This window comes from Neodiprion lecontei, chromosome 6, assembly GCF_021901455.1.
Source record: "Neodiprion lecontei isolate iyNeoLeco1 chromosome 6, iyNeoLeco1.1, whole genome shotgun sequence".
NCBI classification, from domain to species: Eukaryota; Metazoa; Arthropoda; class Insecta; order Hymenoptera; family Diprionidae; genus Neodiprion; species Neodiprion lecontei.
In genome coordinates, this window is record NC_060265.1 from 3,120,957 (window position 1) to 3,147,148 (window position 26,192).

The following is a 26,192-nucleotide window of genomic DNA, read 5'->3' on the forward strand; positions in this document are numbered from 1 at the left end:
TTTAATACTTGTGCCAAGAATAATACTATTAGTAACAATTACGATGAAGTGTGATGACGTAATAACACACGCTTTAAGCGGTCTAACCAAAATGGTAGAACGGATACGAGCCGCGGAAGTACGTATGCCTATCTGCTCCTTCCTGTCTCCTCTCCTCTCCTTTCCAGCCCCTTCTTTTATTCTGATTTCTTCATAAATCCGCATAATTCACAAAGTGTTTGTTGCGAGTAACAGATAGCAAGAAGGGTTGATAGAGTCGAATAATTAATACCCAATTATATTGTAGATTACATAGGATCTCCACATGTAAATAAACAAATAACATTACCGCTAATTGAAGAAAATTTATTAAAATACAAGAATTTTTATGAAATACTGGGGCCAGAGTTATATATTTTACTACCAAAATTTATATTCGAAATTTCAACGTTGTTGATGTGATTGTGGCGTGACATTCCACATCGAGATGTTCGTAAATGAATATCCAAGTAACTAATCGCCTGTAAAATTAATTAGCAAGAGATATTATATTTTTACACGAAATTTCCGAGTTGAAAGAAATATTTGAACATTATATCTGGCTTCGTATACCTATACTGTGATCTCTATAAGTAAAAGAGTAAAAATAAAAACAAAGAAAAATAAAGTCCTGCGTGTCTAAAGAGAGCCCAATATAGATAGATGGATAAATGGGTGCGTATATATATATATATATATATAATATATATATATATATATATATACACACACACACACACACACACATATAATCATACATACATTTTTCATTTTCTTTTATTGAATGTAAATAATTTATATTTGAAAGTTGAAATTATTGTAGGTGATCTTATTCCATAAGAAAAAATAAAGATACGGTCCAGAAATCTATTATATAAGCGTGTATAAAACATGATTGATATCCGTAAAATTCTACTCGTAATATGTCATTTCATTATGTAACCTGTTATCTAAATGACGGAGAATTTGTAAATATAGACTTATTTACTTATTAAGATGAGAAATTTGTTTCTACTTCCCTGATCTACACTTCTATGAAACTGTCACTTCTTTCGAACGAATTACAAGTCTTGTTTTTCAAAGCTGAATGAAAGTATGTCTTGAAATGAAACGATCAGGATTCAGGAAACAGTGTCAATTAGTAGAGAAACAACGATGTTTAATGTATCTTAGGTTACAACCGAGTTATGATTACACCATTATATCCATTTTTATCTTTCTAATTATTTTACTAGGCGTTTCTTTGAAAAAATATTACGTCGTCTGCAATAATAGATGTGGTAGATTTTTGATTGCCGCCTTCATCTTTAACCTCACCGTAACTTATTCTACCATTAACCAAGACTCTGGTGCCTTTTTTCAAGTAAGTGTAAACAGTATCCCTTAAGATAGGCTTGAATACACAAATTCTGTGCCAATCAGTTCTCTGGATGAATTCACCTACATAAAAAACAAATACAAATATTATTTTTATTCGCATTTGTACTCAATTGAATTATGCATAATTTTTAGAATTTCATTTCATACAAAACATGTATTATTCAATGTATTTAAAAATCAGTGTATACCAGATTCATATTTGTAGTTTGTATGAGTTGCCATTGAAAATGTTATAACAGGATGTTCGATTGAGCCTCGTTTTTGTGGATCAGTTCCAACCCGGCCCAACAAGGTAACTTGATTTAGAGCTGAAATAAAAGAGACAAGAAATGATATTGGAGAGTTGAGAGGCTCAAAACTGAAAAGGTAACCACCCAACTATGCGCTGAAGCTAGTCGCCGAAATCAAGCGGCTGATACACAAAAAATTACGGTATGCAATGATTTTCATGGAGAAATGTTACAAAAAAACAACAAAGAACAACTAAAAACAAGTTCACCATTTTGAGTGTTTACCTCAGTATTGAAGACACGATATATTTCAGTTTCCAAATCTGCAAGCTACTTACATTTCTCTACTTTTGCGATATGTTCTCCTTCACTGGACATTAACCTGGTACTATTTGGAGGCAATAACTGTCTAGAGACCCCACGGATAACCTGAAGTGAAACGTACAGCAATGTAACACTAAGGACGGAAGTTAATTAATATAATCAATTGTAGTGGATTAATCAAAAGTATATACGGAAAACTGTATACAATACAAAGGTTTAAATTATTCGAGACCGGGCAGCTTGTGAAACATAACCTCTATCATTTCTTGTAAGCGCCTAATGCGTAGAAGCACGTGCCTGGCACATAACGATCAATCTTATAGCAAATATCTTAATAATAAAAGAACGCTACATACCTTACTACAAAACATTGTAGCGAGCGCAGGATTAAAACAATAAACTTAGGATAACTACTAAACCACTGCAGTGCACAGTCAACTACACGTCTTCACACCTTTTTGTTCGACTGCTAGACTCGCGGGAGGTAAGATCAATGAAATGGCGGTACCTAAGTAGTGGTATGCATTGAATGTACGCGAGGCTGCATCCATGCGTACTTCAGGATCGAGGCTGGGCTGTTTCTTGCACCGTGGTGACGAATTGCGATGCAGCATAGGTGAGTTGCATTCACGTTTATTATTTCAAATTACCGCTTACACATCTTCAGCTAACGTTGCTTACCGCTGAGTGTCAGCTTTATAAATTCATCAATTATAAATATGTATCCGACTGTGTTGTATGTATCACAAAAATGGAATAGCATGCTGTCGATTTTAGTAACCGCCGGTCACTATGCACTCTGCAATGCTGGCGTGATGATTTGATATGCCGGTTGAGAGATCTTCTTGCTTATCCACTGGCAAGAGATCGAGATCATGGCGTCTCGGCTCGCGTTTCGCTAGGTTTCGGTTAAATTACGGTTCTAAAACGACTGAGTTCTCAAAATTTCACTGTCTTGGTGAGATCGCCGCCTATCAGAAGTGTGTCTGCAGCCGGAATAACGATAAGTTAATTTACCAGGCCTGCATAAAAATATCATCTCCCCCGAGTATTACGCTACTGGCATTATGTATAATTGCGTAGCTATTAGGTATTGCCATTTATGTCAATCAAACTATACGTGAACCGAGTACACTAAGTCGGAGAATTCTTTATAAACAGAGTTCAACGGAATACAATTCTCAGTTCTACAATTTCAGTAGAAAATGTAAAAGATTTCAAGTGCTCGTTTAAGTTCAGACTTGTCCAAAATGGCGCTTCAGTCGTTAAATCAGATGTATGAGTAAGCGACGGGTATGTGAGTACGTACGTGTACGCATGCGTTCATACATACATATATTACGCGTAGAAGATCTACTCCCGTTTTCAAATCGTGCCTTGGCCAAAGTCCATCAAGGAACGTAAGTCTGGTGTCAACCACACTGCAATGTCCGTGCTGGCTATACTTTGAACTTCCTGTCATCGGTATCTATGCAACGTGAATATGTATATGTATACGTATATCGCACTTGTAAAATGTATTAGTGGTCTAACAATAAGTAGTTTCGTGAGATAGGATATTAGAGCCAAAAGTGAATACGTAAATACGTCTTTGGCAGAACCGTCTCTGCTGGTGCGCGGCTGCATATTGAGGTCGTTCATTAATTATTTCCAAGGATTGCGCAGTGAATAACGTTTTGTTTCGCAAATTTCCTAGAGCCACAACTAAATCACACACTGCCGTCATCTATCAACACCATTTCATTACAACTATTTCGGTTTATTGAATAATTTTGTGCCCGCGCTTTTCAACCTAGAGGTACTTAAAGGAGCGGCGATTTGCTGTCGCGAATCTTGATTCTATAAACACACATATACACAGCCAATTGTTGAGTGTAAAGTTCATACGGAACAGAAAACAACGAGAAACATGAATAGATTTCCGGATATGCTGCGGCTGGTTCTTGCGTGGCTGTCACTTGTCAGTACTCTGATGGGCGAGATCCACATATTTGAAAGCTCATCCAATTTCGGCTTTAACAATCTGACTGATGATCACAACGATTATCATGGAAAAGCAATCGGGAAAGGCGCGTCCATGTCCACCTATGATCCGGAGGTCTACTTACCGACTGTAAGTTTAGAGTGTGAACTTGAAGGTTCTATTATCGTTAGAATTACGTATAATATAAACGTATACATTGCACACCCCTGCCTCATTGGTAAAAGTGCGGTTGCAGGAGGTAGTCGGTCTAATTATATACGTATGTAACGAGTGTCAGGGTTCAATGAATTGAATAGGCCTCTTACGCTACACGTGTAAATGGTGTAACTATACTCTGTAAATAAGTTTATATTTATAAATTTGATGAAAAACACGTTTGGCGTTACACTGGTCCTTCCCCATACTGCTTTAGCCCGACATGGTGAGGCGGGCCGGTTACTACGCCGAGTCTCACGTCGTCGAGACCAAGGATGGATATTTTTTGACGTTGCATCGAATCCCTGGAAGGATCGGTAGTCCCGTTATCCATGGGAAGCCTTCGGTCATGTTGCAGCACGGATTCTTATCAAGTTCTGCCGATTGGGTAATACCAGGGAGAGGGAAGGCATTGGGCAAGTAAACGGAAGTTTATAGCTTTGATTAATAGTGTGGTAAATGTGATGAATGTAACAAAGTCTTTCTCACCGATCGCTTAGGCCCCAACGTTCTGTATTTGCATATTCAGAATTGGGCTTAATATTAAAAATTAGGGATACCCTGCCCGTACAGTCAGGTCAAAAAAGTTACATTCCTTTCGAACCATCATTATGAAGCAAGAAGTTTCCAAGTGGAACTGCAGCTAATCGAGTTGAGTTCAATTTAAACAGTCTTTCGCGTTTTTCACCGTTTACCAATATTGTTACCGTTGCAACAAGTTTTCTTCCTATCACGATATTGATACTAAAAATTGCTAGTGCTGCGGCAAATCTTTTCTTCCTGTCTATCGCGTCAGTTGAAAGTCGGCTAGACACAACCGCGTTTACACGACACTCAATGAATTTGTTTACAGTGAGATTGATTACATGACGAATATATAGGTAATTGAAATGTATAAACGAATAGAAATGTATTACGTACGTAGGTCACAGAAATATTCGGTAAATTTGGGAGCATTCTTACCGAACGGCTTATCGTGAAAGTTCCGATGAATCCACCGTTTTGAGTTGGACATTGAGATTCGAGTGGAAATAAATAAATTCAAAGCAATGGCGAATTTCGTGGTCCAGTGCAGTTGGTCAATTTTTCAGGTGTCCAGCTGGTCGCAATGATGTTTCTCATTACCAAAGCGGTTGACCAATCAAATTATCAATTTTGTCAACAGAGTTCCGAGTCGTTTTGTAATACGAGCACGGGTAATAAATAACTGAATCAATGTAAGTATATTTTAACTGGATCATTGCAGCGTACATACTGGTAGATAGAGGGTATGACGTGTGGCTCGGGAACGCACGCGGAAACACTTACTCAAGAGCCCACGCAACACTATCGATATCAGATCCAAAGTTTTGGAACTTCACTTGGCACGAAATGGGAATTTACGACCTTCCAGCGACCATTGATTACATCACCAAGTACAAGAAAGAGAAAAGCATCCTCTACGTTGGCCACTCGATGGGTACAACGATGTTTTACGTTATGGCATCGGAACGACCAGATGTTGCGCGAAAGGTCGGAGCGATGTTCAGCCTTGCTCCGATCGCCTTTTTAAATCATGCCAAAAGTCCAATTCGCATTGTCGCCCCTTATATTCAAGATATTGAGGTGAGAAAAAAAGGAAGGACGAGTTTATAGTAGATGCAAGCGAATTTCTCTTTCCATATTTCTTTCCTGCTGATACTTCTCGGACTTGTTACTTCTAAGTTTATACGTTGCAGATGATCGCCCGTATTTTTGGTGCCAATGAGTTTTTACCTCAGTCATTCATTCTTCGATTTCTTGCCCGATACGGTTGCGATATAAACGTATCGGAGGAAACGATCTGTGCTAATGCCGTGTTCATCTTCTGCGGGTTCGACAAGGAGCAGTTCAACAATGCAAGTATAACGGAATAAAATATTGATATACACACAAGGCCTCCATGATGCATCGTCCTTGTGAGGTTTTACAACGTTTGATAAAATAATTTTTGACAAAAAAATATGACCAACTTCGAAACAATTGAACGATATAAGTTATACGCGAATGGACGTAAATAATAAAAAAAAAATATACGCGACGATTTGATAAACCTCTTTCTTTTGTGAAGTCGGGCAAAAAATAATACTTGTCTCGTGCAAAAAATGTTTCACTTTCAAACTGTACATGCCTGCTGCATAAATGATGGATTCTCTCAAACGTCATTATATTATTGAACTAATTGTTAACAGACTCTGCTGCCGATTGTATTAGGTCATTCGCCGGCCGGTACGTCAACAAAGACATTATTACATTTTCTTCAGGGAATGAATTCAGGTAAGAAAGTTCATTAATAATGCTGCTAATCAAATTAATAGTATACGTTATAGGTGCATGTGTAACTTTGGCATCGATATATGCATATATGCAGAGTTCTTTCTCATTTCACGTCCTGATTTTCACTATTTTAGGTGAATTTCGACAATACGATTACGGAAAGGAAAAAAATTTAGAAATTTATCACAGCGTCTCGCCGCCTGCGTACAACCTCAGCGGTATCAACGTATCCATATCCTTACATTATGCTGACAACGATTGGCTCGCTAGCATCACGGTGAGTATAACTAACTGTGTTACAAACGACGCAGTCACCCAATTTTATATAACTATATTTATTATTTTACTGTAGGATGTCAAGAGGCTGTATCAAGCCTTACCGAAAACAATAGGCATATACAGGGTGAACTTCCCAAAATTCAATCACTTGGACTTTCTGTGGGGAATTGATGCTCCAAAACTGGTCTACGACAAATTGATATTCATGATGGAGAAATACTACTGGAAAGTGAATAAGAAGAGAATTGCTGTATAACGTTCTTCATCATCTTCAGCATTGTTACGCATTTCATTTTTATCCATCTGCATCTCCACTTATATTAAATTAATCTTATGAATCTAGATTTTTACGATCAGACGTATTTCAGAGTATGCTGTTAGATTGATAGCTCACATTTTGTACATCTGATACCATTATATTTGGTTTGGAGTGAGAATAACAGGCTTTTTCGTACATTGATACCGCCACTCCTATAACATTCTTCTTCATATCAACCCCATGTTGTATCCTATAAATATACAATTAGTTCCTCACTAATCAAAACTGTATAGAGCGTTTCTGATTTCTTTAACGTACAACCATAAATTGTAATGTAAACCTGAAGAAGTTGATTGTGTCCAATGGCCAATTTGACGACGCAACCGAACGACCACTTTCATCCCCCTGAATGACAGGATGAATCTAGCCAGGTATACCGTATGCCTATGCGTACAAGTGCTCAGATTGGCATTGCTTAACCGGAGTGCGCAGGAGCGAACCGCACAACCACCGAGCCGACGGAGAGTGGTGAATAAGGGTAGTTCGACGAGTCCACCCTACGGTAAGATGCGTAACGCTTTTCAAGCATGTATTATATGTACATGCATACATGCATAGAAACACAGAGATTGACGAACACTTGAGAAATATCGTTCCGGAGAACTAAAAAGTCTCGTCGTATAGGTGAGCTTGAGTCTCTGCGTAGATGCATGCGTAAGCACGTATGGGTATACATACCTAGAAATGAAATAAGTATAGGAATAGTGGTTCGGTCGGGGGTGATGGCGGGGGAGGGGGCGGAGAAGGGCGGGAGAGGAGGAGGGGGGGCTGCCGGAGCTCGAACCTCGACGCGACGGTGAACGACCAGACCGAGAACTCTACGCAGTCTCGTCAGTATTCGCCCGTCCGCAGACGGCAAGTTGATTATGAGCCAAGGTTAGAGCCACAGGAGTTTCGGTGGTTTGTTTTTAATGTGTGCTAGTCAGATTAAACTAGTGGTGGACGTATCAAAATAGTGGCTTGTGTGCTGCACGGCTCACTGGATAATACGAGGAGAGATCTGCATCTCATCTGCAAAATCGTTTCGGGTAACGCAACAACGAGTGAGTCCAATATTTCTTACCGCGTCTTATTTTCAATCTTGAACAATTGGCAAAACTCCAGCTGATTGTAATTAAAAAGTATCTGGACCTTACGTTGTACGGTCCTACATTCTTCGCGTACATATACACACCTGTGATATAACGTACCGTGTAAATATACGGTATTTTGTACCGTGGTGTGGACGGTTCAAAATACTCTTCGTCGCGAATACGTGTATCGCATATAGTGTTGGAAATCAATTGACAGTTTTCTAACAAAGAGGTCTCTTGCTTCTCCCAAAATAGATTTCACTCCAAGTTCGATCGAAATTATATTCTAGAGTTGAAGTCGTCCTTCAGATTTTTGTGTTAGCAGGACTAAAAGTGACATTGCCAGCTTGAAAGATTGTGCGAAGGAAGAGATGTCACGATCGACGATAATATCCACATATATATATATATATATATATATCTCTAAATTCAATGTAGACTAGTTCAAGATCGCGTCCAAAAGTGGATCGCGCCTCACTTGCAAGATCCGCGACAGTTTGGGTCATCGAGTAACTGACCCAAGCAAGCCGTTCGTCGCGTTAATTTGAATTCGTCGAAGGTTGCTGTTCGGTCACCGTTACGTTAATTTTACGCTAGCATTGATCAAGTGCTTCCACCGTAATATAATCTCACTGGGTGGTTGCGGCAAACGAATAACGAACGGTCCGTTTACAACTATTTACTTTAGTTGTCACGCGTAAACCGCGCATCTCACTATGGACTATATTTTAGATGTATATATCGTACCTTTGATAACTGTAATTATAGTTTTGCGATCGTGGCATTGATTTTTTGATACATATTATTTCTATAATGTTCTCTAGCACCTGAACTTAATTTACGGTGAAAGTTGGCACACGCTGGTAACTATTTCCGAGTGGTACGCGTATGTAGGTACATACATACACACGTGTACCCCATGACGTGGCGAATTACAGTTGTGAGAAACGTTGGCGGAAATAATTTCTCCTATTCCGGGAGTTGGAATAGGTTATAGATAAATGATTGTCATAGTTGCCGGGTCGGGGACACGCGGCCTGATCAAGAAAGATAGAGAGAGTGTTGTATGAGAGATGTTTAGAGAGAGTGCAGGTCAGAACTTGGGTGTGGTTTAATAGTACTCGACGAAACATAGGGGTGAATGTATGAATTTAGAGTTAGTTAAAAAATTAGCCAAGTGGAAATACCTACAGTTAGTCAAGTGCGCGCGTGTAACCCATCTATCTGCGTGAAGAGAAAAGGTTGGGCTGATGTTTCCACCACCGCCATTTCCGACTCCCCTTTGCTCGACTAACAATAAAACAAGTTGAAATATCTCGGTGCTGTGGTGTAGGTACGGACGTATTGTTTACCGCGGATCGCGTGGGAGTGGGAACTGGAAAGATGACCGTGTTGCAACGGAAGGTGTTCCAACAATCCTGTACAACACGCAGCGTATCAAACATGAAACAATCATCTATCTTCCCGCAAACCACTTTTTCCTGCCCATTGTCTGCATATCTGCTCATCCACTCTCTCGTTGTACACCTGTGATATACAATCTGAATTTGTTCAGCGTCTAAATACAGGAGCTCCTCTTCTTCGTAGCAATTTCACGATCAATACTCAATAATAATTGACGTCATTTAACGCGTTCATGAATGGAAGTGTCAACCTCTCCTTTGGCTAGTAGTTACACGCGTATTGTTTAACTCGGAGTTGTGGCCAATAACCGAGAGGCCCGTTGCCGGTAGCAGCAGGGGAACTCCCGAAGAACCCGAAGAACCGGTGTGTTCGACCCGATGTTCCCTGGCTGACGATCATCCTTGCAGCATTCTAGCAGCATTCTAGCTGAATGCTTACAGTATAGGTATACAAGGAAACGTAGACAGTTATGCGCGTACGTTGCGCACCTGTGATTACGGGAAGTAGTACGATTTCCCGCATGTCCTGAAACCGAGATTTTATGTACCAGTTTAATATCACCCAAACGATTGCATTTCAGCGATTCGTGTACCTTTTTCTCTGCTATTTTCCTCTTATAAATAAATACTTGTTACCGAAAAAAAAAAACACACATTTAGTCTACCGAGGAAATATTTGGTTGAGTAAGAATTTCTTCTCTGCATGCACGATGTAAGGAGACTGTAGTGTGTAGATGTTTATGTTTACCCTTTTCAAATACATATCAAGGAAATATTTGGTTCTCTGAAGTAAGATATTTTTTTCGCCAGTCGCAAAGAAGCCATTGTTGATCCAAACAATCCTTTTCCTCGTTGCGTACGGTTCGGAAAGTACGATAGTACGACGGTAAATACAAGTTCTAGTTTACAAGCGCCTCCGGAGCCTTGAGCCAGGTAGGCAATAATTGATGCTGGATAAGATCGTGACGGTTCGTGCCTCCTGCAGCATGCCTGCAACCTTTACATCCGCGACGCAACGCATTCCATGGTAATGGAGCTTCTCCCTCTCAGCCGTCTCACGTTGTCCATACTTGATTCTCACTTTTTTAATCTTATTTTAACGAACGTGGGATATACCTGCACGCACGTATCGTGTGATTGCAGCTTCTTTGTTATTCGTTTGTATCACACACGATAATCTTTTTGCGCAATGGCCACGGTGTATTATACAACGTCACAGAACATGAAAAACCTATAAACGCGACCGTTGCGGATTCGCGTATGACGCCAACATTTAATTGGAAGCAATATTTGTAGACCTGGGTGAAGAATTTGTGAAACCCGAGTCCTGATTTCATAGGTGCAACGCAACAAGGAAGGAGTAGAGAAAGCGCGGAGGGTAGGGAATTATTCTTATTGTTAGTTGAATGAATATTGTTTGCAATTTTGTAAATTTCGATTGCTGTACAGACATTTATTGGAACGTATGTGTGTGAATAAAAAATTCGTACGAAGCGAGAGAATTCCGAGTATAGTATAGATCACCGTTCTGTTATTACACAATTTCTTGCTATTATAAGGTTTCGCGAAGCCACGTCCCTACACTTTACTTATAAATAAACAAACACTGCAGTATACACATGTACACAATTATGCCACCTGAAATACACTGACTCGTAAAAAACTGCTATTAAAGATACAGAAGAATAGGCATCACCTAATTCCCACTTTGCGTACGATGCTTGCACTTATTAGTTGGTAATTCCAATAGATATCACCATATGAATTAAGATGGCAGGTATGACTTCGCGCACTATATCATGCAGATCTCTTTAACGAATCTTACAACTGATTAACCAACTGCGAGGTGACTCGTGGAAACATGTCATGAACCACGCTGACAATGTTACTGCAGATAACCTTTAAAAGATCCTCTGTGTAGGTATTGTGCGAAATTTCGAATTGGATTGTTTCGGGACGTCCTGTTTCATTATAGTTGCCACCGGTTATTGTTTCGACATTGCGTGCATACGGACCACCGTGTATGTGCGTTTACATAATTTCGTGTGGGGATTTTCTGACTACGCATACCTTTAAATACGGGATTGTAAAGTGGTATGTAACCTGTAATCAGAATAATAGGTATGGTCAGGTAGTTGTGCGATTGTGGATATTTAATCAGATCGTAGAAAGTTCGTTTCATGGGTTGTACCGAGACAGATTATTGCCTGGTTCTGTATTATCGAGTGAAATGACCCTTGTCAAGTCATGACCTAGCCGCTGCGGTCAAGAACTCGTCGATAGCAGGGAAGAAAACGGTTTCAAACAAACTGTTGACGCAGTAATAATCACTGAAAAATAATAATACAAAATGGCGTTAATGAGACGGTCCAAATGTTCTTCGATTTCCTTCAGCACTTCGATATTCTTCGTGGAAAAGATTAAATATCGTCCACGTTATCGGTTTCGTGGTACTTTTCACTCTTTACCGTCCCACAAGCTCAGCTGCAACGGATTGGAATTCACCAGACCCATTGCGATTATACATATGCATTACAGTCACGTCACGTCGCGGCCTCGTGAGCTTGGAACGTGCGGATATTCATTCTTGTTGGTACACACGGACACACATGCATATGCATTTTACGATACGCCGAACTTTGTTTATCGAAAAAATCGTACCTCATCCAAATTAGAATACCTTCTCTTCCAATCGCAATAGTGGTACAGTAGGTCCAGCTCCCTATACCATCATGCGATTGATTGAATTTGAAGCTCAATGCATCATCGTGGCTAACAATTTATGAGAAACAATGGTAAATTAATCATTGTATTACCGACGAAATTGATTCGCTTTTGCTTATTGTCGAGAAATCATTTGCCGAGGGTTTCAGCTTCAATGTAACATTCAGCTTTCATTCAACGACCGGTTTGATCTATCACAAAAAGTATTGCCAGTATTCGACGCCTGATGATACAAACATCGCAATATTGTTTGCGCAATAATCTTTCAGTTGCTTGTGTGGCAAATATTTCGCAACAGGAGAGGTTTTGTGTCTTGGAAGAACGTCGATATTTCCATACCAGCAGGCTAATAAGTGTTTACGATTCGTATTTATTGGCCTGTTTTTTCCCAGCTACTCGTTGCTTAGTACGGCACCAGAGATAAGTACGCATGCACAAGTATTGTGCAGTATTCTTGCAAGAATGTCGAAAAATATTTCCAAGGGTAATCAGACATCGGGTGCAAAGCAGCCAGCGTTGAATATAAGTAACGATAAAGTTATCAAATTGAGATAGATTCGTATGTCATGTAGGTACAATATACTTTCAATGTTACTCGAAAAACATTGCATAGGCTAATCCGCACAGACCTCGTGAATTAATTTTCATTCTCAAGCGATTGTAGGTAAATATTTGTATAGGGTGACTGAATCAGAGAATGAACAGCCAGCAGTAAGTGCACAAAATACAAAAAATTATAGGTATGTATATTTTAACATGGTCGTTGATTCGCTGCTGATATTTCTCAAAGCTTTAATTCGCTGGTGACTACATTAGCTAACTTTTAATTTTCACATCGGTATCATGATATTTTTTGCTAACGCGCCAGACTCACTGGTACTCTGTATCCCATTGGGTGTAGCTGCACGTGCAGAGTTGTGTTAGCGGGTCTACTGCGAGAGATTAATTTAATGGTTAACCAGCTGTACCAGCCGAGAGGCTGGTAGATTCCTCGGAGCTGTGTGGGAGTAGATAATAGTGGGAGGCCACCGTCAGCCGCGAGACCTAAACCAAACTGCGGTGTAGCGATGTGTTTTAGTGCCGTAAAAATCACAACCCGGGTAAGACAGCTTCGCTCGCCTAGATACACCTTATCCGTGTAACGTACATTGACCAGGTCACAAGTCGTGTACGTTCGTACCTGTTTGCCCGGGTTTAGCACTCATCGGCCGGCTGTGTATAATACGAATATAAATGGTGATTCAGCCAACGTATCGAAGTTTCCGCCTCTTTGTCTCGCAAGTATCAGAACTCGCGTTATCCCGTGCCGTCATCACGCTGTAGCACCAAACTCTTTGGTCTCCGCGAAGACCTTGGTAATCCTTGTGCCAGATCTTGTTATTGTATTTTGTACAATTATTTCGCATCACGGTTGGACGTGCAATCGAGTGAGTGTTGCAGTTGCCATTGATTACAGACTTCCCGTATAACTACACAACTGATTGAAGGAAAGTTGTAAGTGGGATAATACTACCTGCCTAATAGTTTTTAACTAGTTTCAGCCATCCGGGTTTCAAGCTAGTCACAATGAATTACGTGTTATACGATGTTTGTTCAGGCAAGAATTAATCACAGCCCATTGCTTTCGCATAAGTCGCGACAAGTTTCGCTTCTGTCCGTTGAAATGCATCGGAACGTCTGTGGCCTGGGTATACAATCGCCGTTGGTTAGTCCAGGCAATGAAAGTATTGGTGCTGTCTGTGCGATGAGACAGCGAAAATTGATAAAATTATAACTCGCATGCTGTATTTTAATTATCATGCTAGTGTTGGAGTTAGGTTGGTGGGCAGCCAAAAAAAACGATAGGTGCGCATAAAAGTTCGCGTTTAAAACTCTGTCGTAATTCTAACCATGGAAATATCTTGACTCCTAGGGAACCCGGGCAAACGGGTAATACATCGTTGTTCTACGAGCCCCGTAAGTGTAACTTCAACCTCTGCACTTGTAATACGATTACTATTCTACTAACTTGTAAGAAAAGGTGCCATTCCCGTCCAATGGTAGCGGTGAAACATTTTCGAAATCGAAAATACGTACAAAGTGCACAATGCTAATATCATGAGGTGGAATTAGGTTAAGGTTATCAAAATTTTATCCAAGTCAACTGGTCCATTCCTTCGTTTCGACAGTGTTTTTTAACCACTAATTTCCCATAACTGTTTTCGAAAAGCCAATGAAATCGCCCATGCCAAGGTACAATAATACCTGTCTATTTAGTTTTGAAAACCGGTTTTCCGTTAGATAGTGTTGCACGTGGTGTTCAAATCTTAGGCGTATAGGTATGTAACCATCATCGTCGAGAGAATACGTGAATAATTCCTGCCTTCGAGGTAATTAATTTGGCCGTGCGTTGCGTAGATCACCATCACCGAATACAACAGCACGGTACAGATTCTTTGACGGAGCGTTATTACCCTATGTCTATGTATGTGTATACCTTGGCAATTCAACTGTTATGACGGTGGTATAGTCAGAGCGAACAAACTTTATGCCAACTAACCGCATGTACTCGGTATGTATATTCATAAGCATAAATAATAAATATGCATCACGGCAGGGTTTGGTTCGTACTACGATCATCGCCGGCGTTATAAGGAGAGTGCCAAACGTTTTTAATAAAGGTGCCAAGTGTTGTGTCATATGATAAAAAGCGGAGCAAGCTAGAGAAAGGAACCTATAGATGGGATAGAAATTTATTCGGCCGTCGAACGAGGCTCTATCGGCAATGCGAGCGCATTTGATTAATTATTTATCGTTAGCTGGACAGTATTCGAATTACGTAAGAAGTAAAGAAATAACAATACATCAAAAATGTGCGTAGGATGTTCGGCTACCGATCTGTACGAGTCTACCAACGGGGAAAAGTAAGAAGAAAGTAGAAGGTAGGACTAAACTGCACAACGATAATCACCTGCAGTGGAACACTGTAGAACAAGGCTTCTACATCGCCTTTGCATACGTAGTAATTTGCTCCCGCTTGTTGGCTACCGTAACATAATCCCTTCTGCGGTTTCATCATTCAGCCACTTGACCAATTTGTCAATGCGACAATTGACCACTTTGGAATCCATCCTTTATGTGTTTTAATTACTTGATTGAACCGAAAGCGGACTTGATGTCGGAGGATTACGTAGACGGTTGTATAAAAGAAGAACTTCTCTTCCAGGGGTTCTATACTTAGCTCTTTACGATACGCTTTACGATACGGCGTTGTCTCGACACTGCAGACGTGTAAGCGATCGCTACGAGAGTTACATTATAGATGTACTGCGTGATATATTTAGTCTGGGTTTTTTCGCGCCGAACATATTTCTCTGATTATCCATTCCGTATAATTAAGAGGACCCGTGATGTTGTTTGACTAATTGTGATTATGGGTTTACAATGTTGGCTATATCGAGGCGTGATTTGATTTTCTGTCATCAGCTGGACGAAACGGGGAAACGAGGCTCGTGGCTGAACGTTCGTGCAGAATGAACGAGGCGCAATAGATTGGGTTCTCAAAGTGGAGAATCAAGTCTCCATGGATTCAAGCGGCCCCGCGGTTAATGCCGTGGGTGGTTGTGTCGCGGCAGCGGAATACGTTTATCGGCCACTGACAACTAAGCACAGGCGTGCTGGGAGTACGGGGACAACGGGGGACGAAGAGTACACGACCGACGAGGAAGAGCTCTATCCGGAGGAAGCAGAGTGCTCAACGGGGACGAATCATCCGATCCTCAAGTCGGACCTGGCTCGCGCGGCGACCGATCTCTTTGGATACGAGGCGAAGGATAGTGGAAATGACGACGACGACGAACCCACGGGACTTTTTGACGAAGACGAGAAACAGTTCCATTCTACCGAGGCAGCCAAGAGGTACATATAATCGACTTGCCCGCCTACGTGCAGGGCAGGTGTTTTAGATCAATTATTCCTAGCGGCTCGGTTTCGAGTTATTCTTTTCTCAAGCATGACAAATAAGGAGTTTTCCGAGTATTTCAGTTTGCGTCACTTGACGCGATGATTAATTCAAGCTAGTCGAAATAGTGAAAGGAACTATTTCTTGGAAACCAATCGTAATTATGTGTTGATATGCTTGAAGAACTGTCATGTGTTATATTTTACGAGTGATGCGAATTAATACAGAGTTTGAATTCCGTATTGATCTAGCTCTGGGAAGTCAACGACATCGAGCACCTACAATGAAGAGAATACGTGGGAAGCCGCTTCACCGATTAAGTCCGGAGAAGAGGCTCGGGTCTTCCAGGATCCGAACCACTTCAAGACCATTAACCGATTCGACGATCCCTCGTTGCGAAACACCGAGTCATCGGAGAGCGCGAAAAACGATTCCGATCTCGAGTTTCGTATGTGCAAGAGACCCGCAGGTTTAATACTTGACCTCACCTACGGAGCACCCTCTACGCAGATAAAGGAATTGGCGGTGGAACCGTCGAGTGATACCTCAGAAGCGGATGGGTTCTCACAAGATTCCACCACCAGCAGAATTCTGCATCCCGCGTCGACGAGACTCGCATTTCCGCAACCGAGCTTGAATCCATTTTGCACTTCGCTGCACGAAGGCGAAACCAAAGTCGATCCTCGGGGGGAACAAGAGGCTTCGCTGACGACCCGATCGTTGCTGACTTCTACCGCTGCCGAGGTCGAGAAGTTTGTCAAGTCCGAGGTGAGCATATATGATTATTACACCATAGGTATGAACACCCCTAGCCCATATTGGATTGGTAGTTGGTATAACGATACTTCTTCCATTTTCTTCCTTCTGCGAAGGTTGAATCGCAGTCAAGGGAGGAGCTGGACAGCCTTCGACGTCTGTCTAACGTGGGAGGCTCCACAGGCTCGTCGACGACAGTACATTGGGGCAGGACGGTGGCCGAGGTTAAGGAACACGCCATTGCCAAACTACAGGACGAGCTAAGGCGAGCGCATCAAGAGCTTAAACTCAAGGCCGAGGAAGTCACTAGGCTGTCCAGGATCAGGCAAGACGTCGAAACCGAACTTGAGGATCTCACCGCCAGTCTATTTCAAGTACGCAAACCGATTTCATGCTATTTTACTTTCTCGTGCATTGACCATGACAGCAGCGGTCAGTGCGCCCTGAACTATAATAAACGCATTCGGTATTTGGAAATGATCAACCCCTTCCGTTAGTTGATCAATGCACTCTGTGACAAACAATTTCATCCTGATCCTATTATTATTTAAGTAGTCAGTTATTCAGATTACTAGATATGTCCCTACGCACCATCATCATCGTTTGTGTAATCGTGGAGAAATTTAGGGTTTCAGCTCTGATTGATCAATGGCAGTGGAAGCATAGGAGAACGCGTATTACAATCGCGATGCATTCATAATATTTATTCTGTGCTATTGTAAAGTGTATCCACGTATCCTGCATGCGTCTGCCGGTGCTTGAAGATATTAAGGTAAGCGTACCAGTTATTGACCCTGTCCCAATTATTGACCTTTTTTGGTTGTATCTGTTTGATCCTTAGTTCTAAAATTACCAAAAAATAAATTTCTAATGCCTAAACCTCTAGAAATTGGCTTTACCATTAGTCACCGAGAAATTCCCAATTTCTGCCGTAAATTTATAACTTTGGAAAAAGAAAACGTGTCACTAACTGGTACACTTACCTTAAGTAGACGAGCCAAAACATTTCATTACCGCGTTTCTACCTATCAGGCATCGGAAACAAATGAGGGCCCCCCCTTGATATCGCTGGGTTCGAGAAATCATGCTGCTATCGCAAAAAATGAAAAGGAGAATACCGCGTAGGTTGAACAAGGATGGATGACTACTATACCCGTGCCAGCCGAGCCTGGTACCGCATGGTAATACTCGGTAAATACGTGGCTTTCACCTCGCTCCCTCTTTGCCTTTCTACTCACTTCCCGATTCGTTCCAAATCCTCGGCATTCGTGAGGCCGGACTGTTACCAGTTATTGCCTGTCTATTCGGTTCAGACACAGCTCGTCGGCTAACCGTTACAATCAAGTTGAAATTATGAGTATTACGAGTAATTGCGAATTTTTAATAAAAAACTGAAAAGACTAACTTCGTCATTTCCACACTGATCTTCTCAGGTCTGAATTTATTTCCGACATTACGTCATATTCTGCGAAGCCCGTCGTAAGCCTTTGCCTTCAGCCGAATAGACAAGCTTGTACCAGATGTTCACTCCGACGATGCAGCGGCGGTCGGCGAATCCAGGTCTTCGTATGCAATTGTATTACGAACTTATCGAAGAACGTACGTAACAACTACGAGCCAACGCGACACACGTATAGGATATCTTATAATTGGTCATACCTATTTAGGTACGTCAAGGTCTCGTGTAAGATGAAAAGAAAATAATCAGACCACGGCCATGTGGAGCTGACGATATTATACGAGTACTATATGTATGTACATGAGCTACCTCAAACCTACGTGTAATAAGTGTTCAAAAATCTTTATATTCGCACATTGGGGAGAATACGTACCCATAATTGTTATCTGTTGAACTATCCACCGCGACTTCCATCCTTTAGTAGGCCAAATATGATATTATAAATCCATTTTGCTTATTCGTGCTTCTCGTTATTCTAATGCTCGAATCGACTTCTCTCGCGGCTGTGCAAGCAAATCTTAATCTTGTTGTTTTCACATTTGCTAAGCTTTTACAAATCGACGAAGGACTCTTGCTTCGCCAAATGCTGATAACCTTTCGCTAAAAAGTAGTACAGATAATCTATATATAGGATTGTACAATTTTACTTCCAGAGAAATCGAAACTAAAGTGTTTTCAACAATCTTGCGCTATAGCCGTAATGTAACTACAATACCGAGTGAGTGGTGTTAAACTTCGTTGACCGTGTATCGAGTATAAGATATATTCAAAGATGACACGTGCCTGATTTTAATTTTCTGGAGTGAAAATTTCTTACACGTATCAAGTGGAAGGTGGACACGGCGGGCGTTTCATTGAGTGTGTAGCCGCAGTTTCCTCCGAGCAAATGTATGTATAGATAGGTATGATATTTGTCAGCCGAAACGGAAGCGCCTCTTTATTCTCGTCGAGCGGAAATTGTGGTAACCTGCTCTCGTAGCTACGATTACATGAGCAAAACCAGACAGTCTTCAGAAAGCTTTTCTTCAGTAAGTGATCGCGAGTTCGAAGAAACGAATTATTCGAATGTCCAGTGTATACTTACTCTAGGAAGACATAATTATATTTCGAATGCAGATTAGTTTAGTTCCATTTCGGTGTACGTCAAAACTGTAACAATTGTGTTTAAATATTCACGCCGCATTAGATTCCTTCCTATGTCTCAGTGCAAATATATAGGTAGTCATATTTGTGGATTGCGAAGTATGCGTCTATGTTCCAGTAAAGAATCGAGTTAACTCATATTAACGATCCCGACGAAATCTGGGATTTCTCGGGCAATCTGATTCTCTTTACTTTACTCAGAAGTAGACCTGTAACGTTTCCCCAATACCTATTTCGCATACGCTGATCACATGAACCGTTGTCTGGAAAAACGACTGAGTGCCAGTTTACGAGAATTGCACTTCGAAATTGCAAATTTGGAACCATACGTCACGGAACAGGTGTGCATGCTCATAATTGAATGTTGTTATAATTATATGTGAGGCAGGTAAAACGAAGTCCTATATATATTAATTAATTATACGTATATTACACGATACTTTTACCGTTACTGCTCGGGAGAAAAACGTGATAAACTGTACGATAAGTAGGGAAGAAGTAAAAGGAAATATTCCGCATTTAATAAAATGATTCGATAAAACGGATACTCAACGGAATGTTGCAACTGTTTTAGACGTGTTCTTTTTTCTTCATTATTAAGAAACAGCGACTAATGCATGATTTCCTGTCGTGTATCCGTTTTACTTACAATATCCCATCTCATGTGCGAGGCCACTTTACAATAGCGGTACTAATAACAATAATAATAATGAGATAAGAAACGAGGAGGCGAGTCACGCGGGAAGTATCGAGAATGCGTCAATATCCATTGTATACCTACGACAATCGGCTTTTCTGTGATGATTGTTTCAGGAGGCACACAACATGGTGAGGGAGGCGAACGTACGACAGGCTACGGCTGAGAGGCTGCTGGCGGAAAGCCGGATGAAGTCGGAAGTCCTTGCCGCCGAGGTAGCCGCTCTGAAGACCCTCGTCTTGACGTCGACCCCTGCCAGGCCAAACCCCCATCTTCACCCACAGATTGACGGTCGAAGCCGCGAAGAGACACCCGGTGGAATTTTCGCAAAACGGCACCGAAGATCACCGTCACACTTTAATTTGAAGTACGGCCGTGAGAACTCGCCGCCAGAATCCCCGGTGAAGGAACAACGACCCTCTCTACCTGTCGAGCCGACCGAGGGTCGCGACCCCCGTGACGGCCTGGAGGTGGACCCGGTTGTTCACAAGGAATTCCTACAGTGGAAGACTAACCCCTGTGTCGACAGAGCCGATCCGTTCGTCAAGAGAATATTTCGCGAGGACATCGACCTATGCTTGGACTTTGCCAACAAGGATCTCAGCGGAAAAGTTAGGCAGGCCGTCCTTGACGGGATCGTGTTTGTCGAGGCTGTCAGTGATAAAACCAAAGTTGCCTTCCCCAAGTAAGTTGACACGCACTTGTTCCAACGTACGGTAAGCAATTGGCGGGTATCGACTTGTTCGCACAAAATTCAATCATAAATGATTACGGTTGGCAAATAATGTTCTTGACAATTACAGGAAGTGTGCGCTCCTTGAGGCACCGCGACAATGTCACTACCGTATGAGACTCGGCGATCAAGAGAACCACTGGTACTCGATATCGCAGATCTGTCGCAATAGGGTAAATATATTTTATTTCCTAATACGTCAATACGTACTTTCCATCATTCAAGCGATGCTGATTTGTCGACAACTTTTTGTGCTCCAGATTATCGCTGTGTGCGACTTCCTGAATTACCTACGATACATCGAGCGCGGTCTCGTCAAAAGCTCAGGTAAGTTTGTAATATAATACAGCTGCGTACATCGATCGAAGACATACGTATTAAACTATGACGACATTTCGTAGAAATATATCCACATACTCTAAGCTCGTAAAGAAAGCAATGCTAATATCGTTGATCATCGGTCCCCTGTAACACATTTAAAAAATCGTTGCTCGGTGTACAAGTGCCAACGATTTTAATTATAAATACACCATGTCTGTGTGAAAATTCGTGTGATCGTTCGCTGACGATTGGTATTGTAGGTAATTTCTTTTCATGTATGTAACTGATAAACTGTCGTTTCTCTTTCACAGTTCACGACATTTACTGGGAAATCACCAGACTTCGAAAAGAGATGGTCTTGGCCCGTTTAGGACTGGCACTTTCTTCCTGAATCCTACAACGATTTCAGTGTTCTCATTGCATCTATGCGAACTGATTTCATTTTTACCAGGGTAGCTAGGCAATGAAATTGCCCGTATAAAAATGGCTACGTGCATTGGTAAGAAACGTTCGAGTTCGCGTGTCTGAAATTTGACAAAGGTACAGGTACGTGCGACACTATATAGTTAAAACCAGTCATCTGTTGCACGTGTCTATAGATAGACGATAAGTATAAGGATACATGTGTATAATCATAAACAATCTCTTTGATTTCACTATTTTTATAACTATCCTACAATAATCTAGCTACCCTTTCGATATCTCACGATTTACAACGAATAAGGAGGCCAAAAAATTTGTGATACAAGGCGGGGAGATACTGCAAGGAATTGATTCGATTTTATATCGATACACCTATACGGCGTATGGTGTTATAGTTCGAGTTTAAATAAGCCCCACCGAGGTTTACGTTTAGTTTAAGTTTCGTCTCCCAACCAGCGAAATACTCTTATTGTATCCACAGATACGTATTAATTAAAAACTCGGTCGAGTGCGTATCAATATACAATTGTTCGACAGCGACCTTGTAGGGTTTGAGGCCTTTTGCTTCTAAATCTGTCTAAGGTTACGCGAAGGGTACTTGCAAAATGGCTAACAGGCTAAAGCTATATACTACGAAGAATGAGGATTGAAAGCACAACAGTTTCATAATACAATTATTACATCCAACGTTTCGTGTCAGATAAATTATGACAAACGCAGAGTTTTGTAACTGCCAATCAAGGTTATTTTAGAATAACCGTGTATATATATAAGACAGGCAAACAATAACGTATGCTTTTATGGTGTATTTATGAACAGTTATATTCGTCATCACGTAACTAACAAATTTATCCACAATTAGTTCTTAAATATTAATTGTTTGTACATAATCTAATGCTGCAGTTGAATAATTGTCATGCTCTAGAATGGGATGAAATCCTTTCTCTTGGTCGGCAGGTGGACGAGGAGGATGAAACTAAATACGAAAATATAGTTAAAACAAGACCGGTAATGCTGTCACTCTTTTGTTAGTATACCTAAAAATTGCAGTACGATGGTCTATGTATGAACCTGTATACCAGGCCTGACAGAGTTTGTTAAATTTACTTCATCGCATATTTCTTTTGCATTTCTACCGCCATTTGGAATATTTTTGATAATCATTCAACTTTGCAATAATAATAGTTTGACAAAAATCTTTCTCGATCGCCAAAGATATTTTATTAGTTCAATCATTGTCTGTTACGTTGGATTTTATATTCAACTATTGCGTTTTTATTTGAAGAATAATAATTCTTAAATAAATACTGATAATTACATACAGACATGCGTATACTTACCGTAGAATATTATAATCGAATGTAACATTGGCTTATAATTATTATTGTAGCTGTCATTATCACTCTTATTAATATTACTAATTTAGAAATAATTAACCGTGGGTGCTTCGATAACGTTTAAAAATCATGATCATGATTGCCCGTTGGGTACCTCGATGTGATGATGGCGTTGACAAATTTTTAGTTTGTCGAATAACTGTTCAACATTGTATATTATTGTTGATAGATTCGTACTGGGCGTAAAGTTTTAACTGCCGTTGAATGTTGGTAATATTTTTTACTAGCATTGTATATATATTGACTGACGTGAGATAACGGATTGATATATTGATATTTTTTCAAAAATTACATTAACCAATCTGGAAAGATGTTAGAAAGCAGCTTATGAAATGTATTCGCATTGAATGCCACACCACTATTCTGGGGTTTGCCCCTAAAAATCCAGCAAAACGCATTTTCACATTTATTGCACGATTTCATCTGATATAACAGACACCTGGTGCGAATTTGTAGGTTCAGACTTGGAATCCTACGTTCAATCCTTAAGTTTTTGATATTATTTCCTATTATGTATATTCATTTCCCATCTACACGCACGTGTGTGCATATGCTACGCACACGCATAAAAGAAAAACAAACTGTCTAGTTAGTGCACCGTAAACAGAAAATGTCACTTGCAGGTTATAATTACATACGTATTATATGCATGCAGGTACGGTCTATACATATACATCTGGAGTAAAATGAAACTAGTCTGTGTTTTAATTTTTTACCCAGCACAGCTCATCATGGCGTGTATATGTCTTGTATTATATAATTTGTACATACATATGAAATTTGCGTTACGTGACACTCGCTTCATTACCATCGTCATCTTCATTTATCGCTAGGCATTAAGCAATGACATTAACCAAGGAACCTAACAGTTTCATCTTCACTATAAATAATTACGAGCTATTATACGCGTGCATATTGTATATATTATGTAAGAGAAATATTTATAAATGTTTACATGTCTCTTGTATGTCGTATGAGATAAATATTTTGTGCATACAGTGTAACATCAGGACGCACAATAGTTTATATTAATCGGTGGTGTACAATTGTACATACGTATAATTATTATTAATAATATTGATGTAGGAAAAGTACACCCTCGCGCAGAGGGTACGGCTCTCACAGCGACTGCTGTGTCCCAATTTCTTACATAATTTAATCAACGCCATTTCCATGGAGTTTACTGTCAACGATTCTTGTACTACTTTGGCGGCTTTCCTAGTAGGTGGCACGTTCGGTACAACATCAACCAACCTGAGTCTTGCTTTTCACTTACAATTAGCAGCGTGTAAGATGAACTGTTGCACTATTTAATTTATTGCTAGCTCAGCAGACGAGTTTAATCACACAAGAGAAATCGCCTTTCGTCTATCATGCGCAAGATATTTCTGTCCCAGTCCTTCGACAATTACCCCTCAACACACATGTAAAGCTGTTGCTAAATTGCCATTTTCGTATGCACTTGAAAGCGGGCGAACGTACAACTCTGCGCCTGCAACACCGGCATTTTTACAAAAGAGGTCAGACAGGAGAAAAGAAGGAATTGAATTTTGTTACACGCTGCGATGAAACATCACGCTTTGTTTATTCGGGGCCACGGGGCGTCAATTTAGATTCGAATGTACATTTTTGTGACACGCAAGGAAAAACTGATCGCTGTGGCCTGTGAAACGCATCCGCGATAAAAATCAAATTGTAAAAAAGTAACTTGTATGATGTTAAAATAGGATGAAATAAAGTTGTTGTCATTATTACAAAAGAAACTTTGCGTTCAATTGAGGCCTCAATATCGCGAGCACTGAGTCAAACATAAACAAGGTCAACGAGTGATCACATTACTATGAATTGTGGAATTGGAGCGGAGAACTTTTCCTCTAGATGAAATGACATGCAGCCTAATGAGACTTGATGGATGCTAAGAATGCGAAAATAGACCTATACGGCGCAATTTCATCCTTGTCTCCCTGATATTCGTGATCCATTGCTCATGGCAACTCGGGACTGCGCCCAATCGATTCCTCTCACAAAATAACGCCGACGTCGACGAAAAAACACAGGTTCTCGATTTTTGGTTGTAACTTTCGATGCGTTGATAGCAGCGTATTGTGACTGCGCCCGAACGATTTCTGTCGCAAAATTACGTCGGAATAGTGCACGAAAGAATATGTTCCGGCGCTTTTCAAAATCACGAAAATTTTGGCCAAAAATGCAAAGGGGTTAGCCTTACTTTTTTTTCATTTTTGGAGCCGAAAATTTTTGGTCTCAGATTTGATTTGAATGACCCTTTCGTGACTAATTTGACCCCTAGGAACTCAGAAAAAGCAGCGAAAACAGCGTGGGATCAACAGGAAAGAAGTTACGTAGGAAAAAGCACCTGCTGACAAATGTCGAAAACACAGGTTCTTGTTTTTTTGCTGTAACTCTTGATGCGTTGATCGCAGCGTATTGGGACTGCGCCCAATCGATTTCTCTCGCAAAATTACGTCCGATCAGTGCTACAATTAATTGATTCCAGCACTTTTCAAAATCGCGAAAATTTTCACCAAAAACACAAAGGGGTTAGCCTTACTTTTGTTTTGGGCAAAAAACTTTTGGTCTCAGATTCGATTCAAACGACCCTTATCTGACCAATTGGACCCTCAGGAACTCAGAAATCGCAGCGAAAAGAACGTAGGACCAACAGGAGAGAAATGGCGAGCGAAAAAGCACCTGCTGAAAAATGTCGAAAATTCAGGTTCTGGTTTTTTGGCTGTAACTTTTGATGCGTTAATCGCAGCGTGTTGGGAATGCGCCCAATCGATTTCTCTCGCAAAATTACGTCCGATCAGTGCTACAATTAATTGATCCCAGCACTTTTCAAAATCGCGAAAATTTTCGCCAAAAACACAAAGGGGTTAGCCTTACTTTTTTTTTGAGCAAAAAACTTTTGGTCTCAGATTCGATTTGAACGACCCTTATCTGACCAATTGGACCCTCAGGAACTCAGAAATCGCAGCGAAAAGAACGTAGGACCAACAGGAGAGAAATGGCGAGCGAAAAAGCACCTGCTGAAAAATGTCGAAAATTCAGGTTCTGGTTTTTTGGCTGTAACTTTTGATG

The 26,192-nt window shown here is 40.6% G+C and overlaps 3 protein-coding genes across 10 annotated transcripts; 2 read left to right on the top strand and 1 right to left on the bottom strand.

Annotated features, from left to right (window-relative positions):
* On the bottom strand, positions 1 to 3,649 carry LOC107221497 (single-stranded DNA-binding protein, mitochondrial). 3 transcript variants are annotated; one of them, XM_046744515.1, is made up of 5 exons: positions 3,540 to 3,649; positions 3,286 to 3,420; positions 1,967 to 2,057; positions 1,587 to 1,706; positions 1 to 1,458 (listed from the first exon to the last, which is right to left on the bottom strand). In XM_046744515.1, exons 1-5 carry the CDS (start codon positions 3,591 to 3,593, stop codon positions 1,250 to 1,252), a joined length of 609 nt encoding a protein of 202 aa, XP_046600471.1. In that variant the 5' UTR covers positions 3,594 to 3,649; the 3' UTR covers positions 1 to 1,249. The 3 variants fall into 3 exon arrangements, with proteins under 3 accessions (XP_046600471.1, XP_046600472.1, XP_015515989.1); XM_046744516.1 differs by lacking the exons at positions 3,286 to 3,420; positions 3,540 to 3,649 and adding an exon at positions 2,510 to 2,677; XM_015660503.2 differs by lacking the exons at positions 3,286 to 3,420; positions 3,540 to 3,649 and adding an exon at positions 2,309 to 2,468.
* LOC107221496 (lipase 3) lies at positions 2,480 to 7,249 on the top strand. Of its 3 annotated transcripts, none has more exons than XM_015660502.2 (7): positions 2,480 to 2,568; positions 4,349 to 4,547; positions 5,378 to 5,736; positions 5,850 to 6,008; positions 6,342 to 6,426; positions 6,561 to 6,703; positions 6,779 to 7,249. In XM_015660502.2, the coding sequence occupies exons 2-7, from the start codon at positions 4,355 to 4,357 to the stop codon at positions 6,959 to 6,961; spliced, it is 1,122 nt and encodes a 373-aa protein (XP_015515988.1). In that variant the 5' UTR covers positions 2,480 to 2,568; positions 4,349 to 4,354; the 3' UTR covers positions 6,962 to 7,249. The 3 variants fall into 3 exon arrangements, with proteins under 3 accessions (XP_015515988.1, XP_015515987.1, XP_046600467.1); XM_015660501.2 differs by lacking the exon at positions 2,480 to 2,568 and adding an exon at positions 3,862 to 4,065; XM_046744511.1 differs by lacking the exon at positions 2,480 to 2,568 and adding an exon at positions 4,151 to 4,257.
* Positions 7,250 to 7,823: 574 nt separating this feature from the next.
* Positions 7,824 to 24,856, top strand: LOC107221495 (rab-3A-interacting protein). Of its 4 annotated transcripts, none has more exons than XM_046744504.1 (8): positions 7,824 to 8,067; positions 15,690 to 16,121; positions 16,416 to 16,932; positions 17,037 to 17,294; positions 20,336 to 20,904; positions 21,023 to 21,125; positions 21,213 to 21,279; positions 21,585 to 24,856. In XM_046744504.1, exons 2-8 carry the CDS (start codon positions 15,787 to 15,789, stop codon positions 21,662 to 21,664), a joined length of 1,929 nt encoding a protein of 642 aa, XP_046600460.1. In that variant the 5' UTR covers positions 7,824 to 8,067; positions 15,690 to 15,786; the 3' UTR covers positions 21,665 to 24,856. The 4 variants fall into 4 exon arrangements, with proteins under 4 accessions (XP_046600460.1, XP_046600462.1, XP_015515985.2 ...); XM_046744506.1 differs by lacking the exon at positions 7,824 to 8,067 and adding an exon at positions 13,214 to 13,324; XM_015660499.2 differs by lacking the exon at positions 7,824 to 8,067 and adding an exon at positions 13,284 to 13,718.
* Positions 24,857 to 26,192: the final 1,336 nt, after the last annotated feature.

Excerpts from the sequence above, each read along its gene's own strand:
- LOC107221497 (XM_046744515.1), bottom strand. The coding sequence starts at position 3,593 with ATGAACGACCTCAATATGCAGCCGCGCACCAGCAGAGACGGTTCTGCC. Across the intron at positions 3,421-3,539 it reads GAGACGGTTCTGCCAAAGAC|ATACCGATGACAGGAAGTTC; the intron begins GTATTTACGTAT and ends CACGTTGCATAG. Across the intron at positions 2,058-3,285 it reads ATCTTCTACGCGTAATATAT|GTTATCCGTGGGGTCTCTAG; the intron begins GTATGTATGAAC and ends GTTTCACTTCAG.
- LOC107221496 (XM_015660501.2), top strand. The coding sequence starts at position 3,862 with ATGAATAGATTTCCGGATATGCTGCGGCTGGTTCTTGCGTGGCTGTCA. Across the intron at positions 6,009-6,341 it reads ACAAGGAGCAGTTCAACAAT|ACTCTGCTGCCGATTGTATT; the intron begins GCAAGTATAACG and ends AATTGTTAACAG. Across the intron at positions 6,704-6,778 it reads ATTGGCTCGCTAGCATCACG|GATGTCAAGAGGCTGTATCA; the intron begins GTGAGTATAACT and ends ATTTTACTGTAG.
- LOC107221495 (XM_046744504.1), top strand. The coding sequence starts at position 15,787 with ATGGATTCAAGCGGCCCCGCGGTTAATGCCGTGGGTGGTTGTGTCGCG. Across the intron at positions 17,295-20,335 it reads TCACCGCCAGTCTATTTCAA|GAGGCACACAACATGGTGAG; the intron begins GTACGCAAACCG and ends TGATTGTTTCAG. Across the intron at positions 20,905-21,022 it reads ACCAAAGTTGCCTTCCCCAA|GAAGTGTGCGCTCCTTGAGG; the intron begins GTAAGTTGACAC and ends TGACAATTACAG.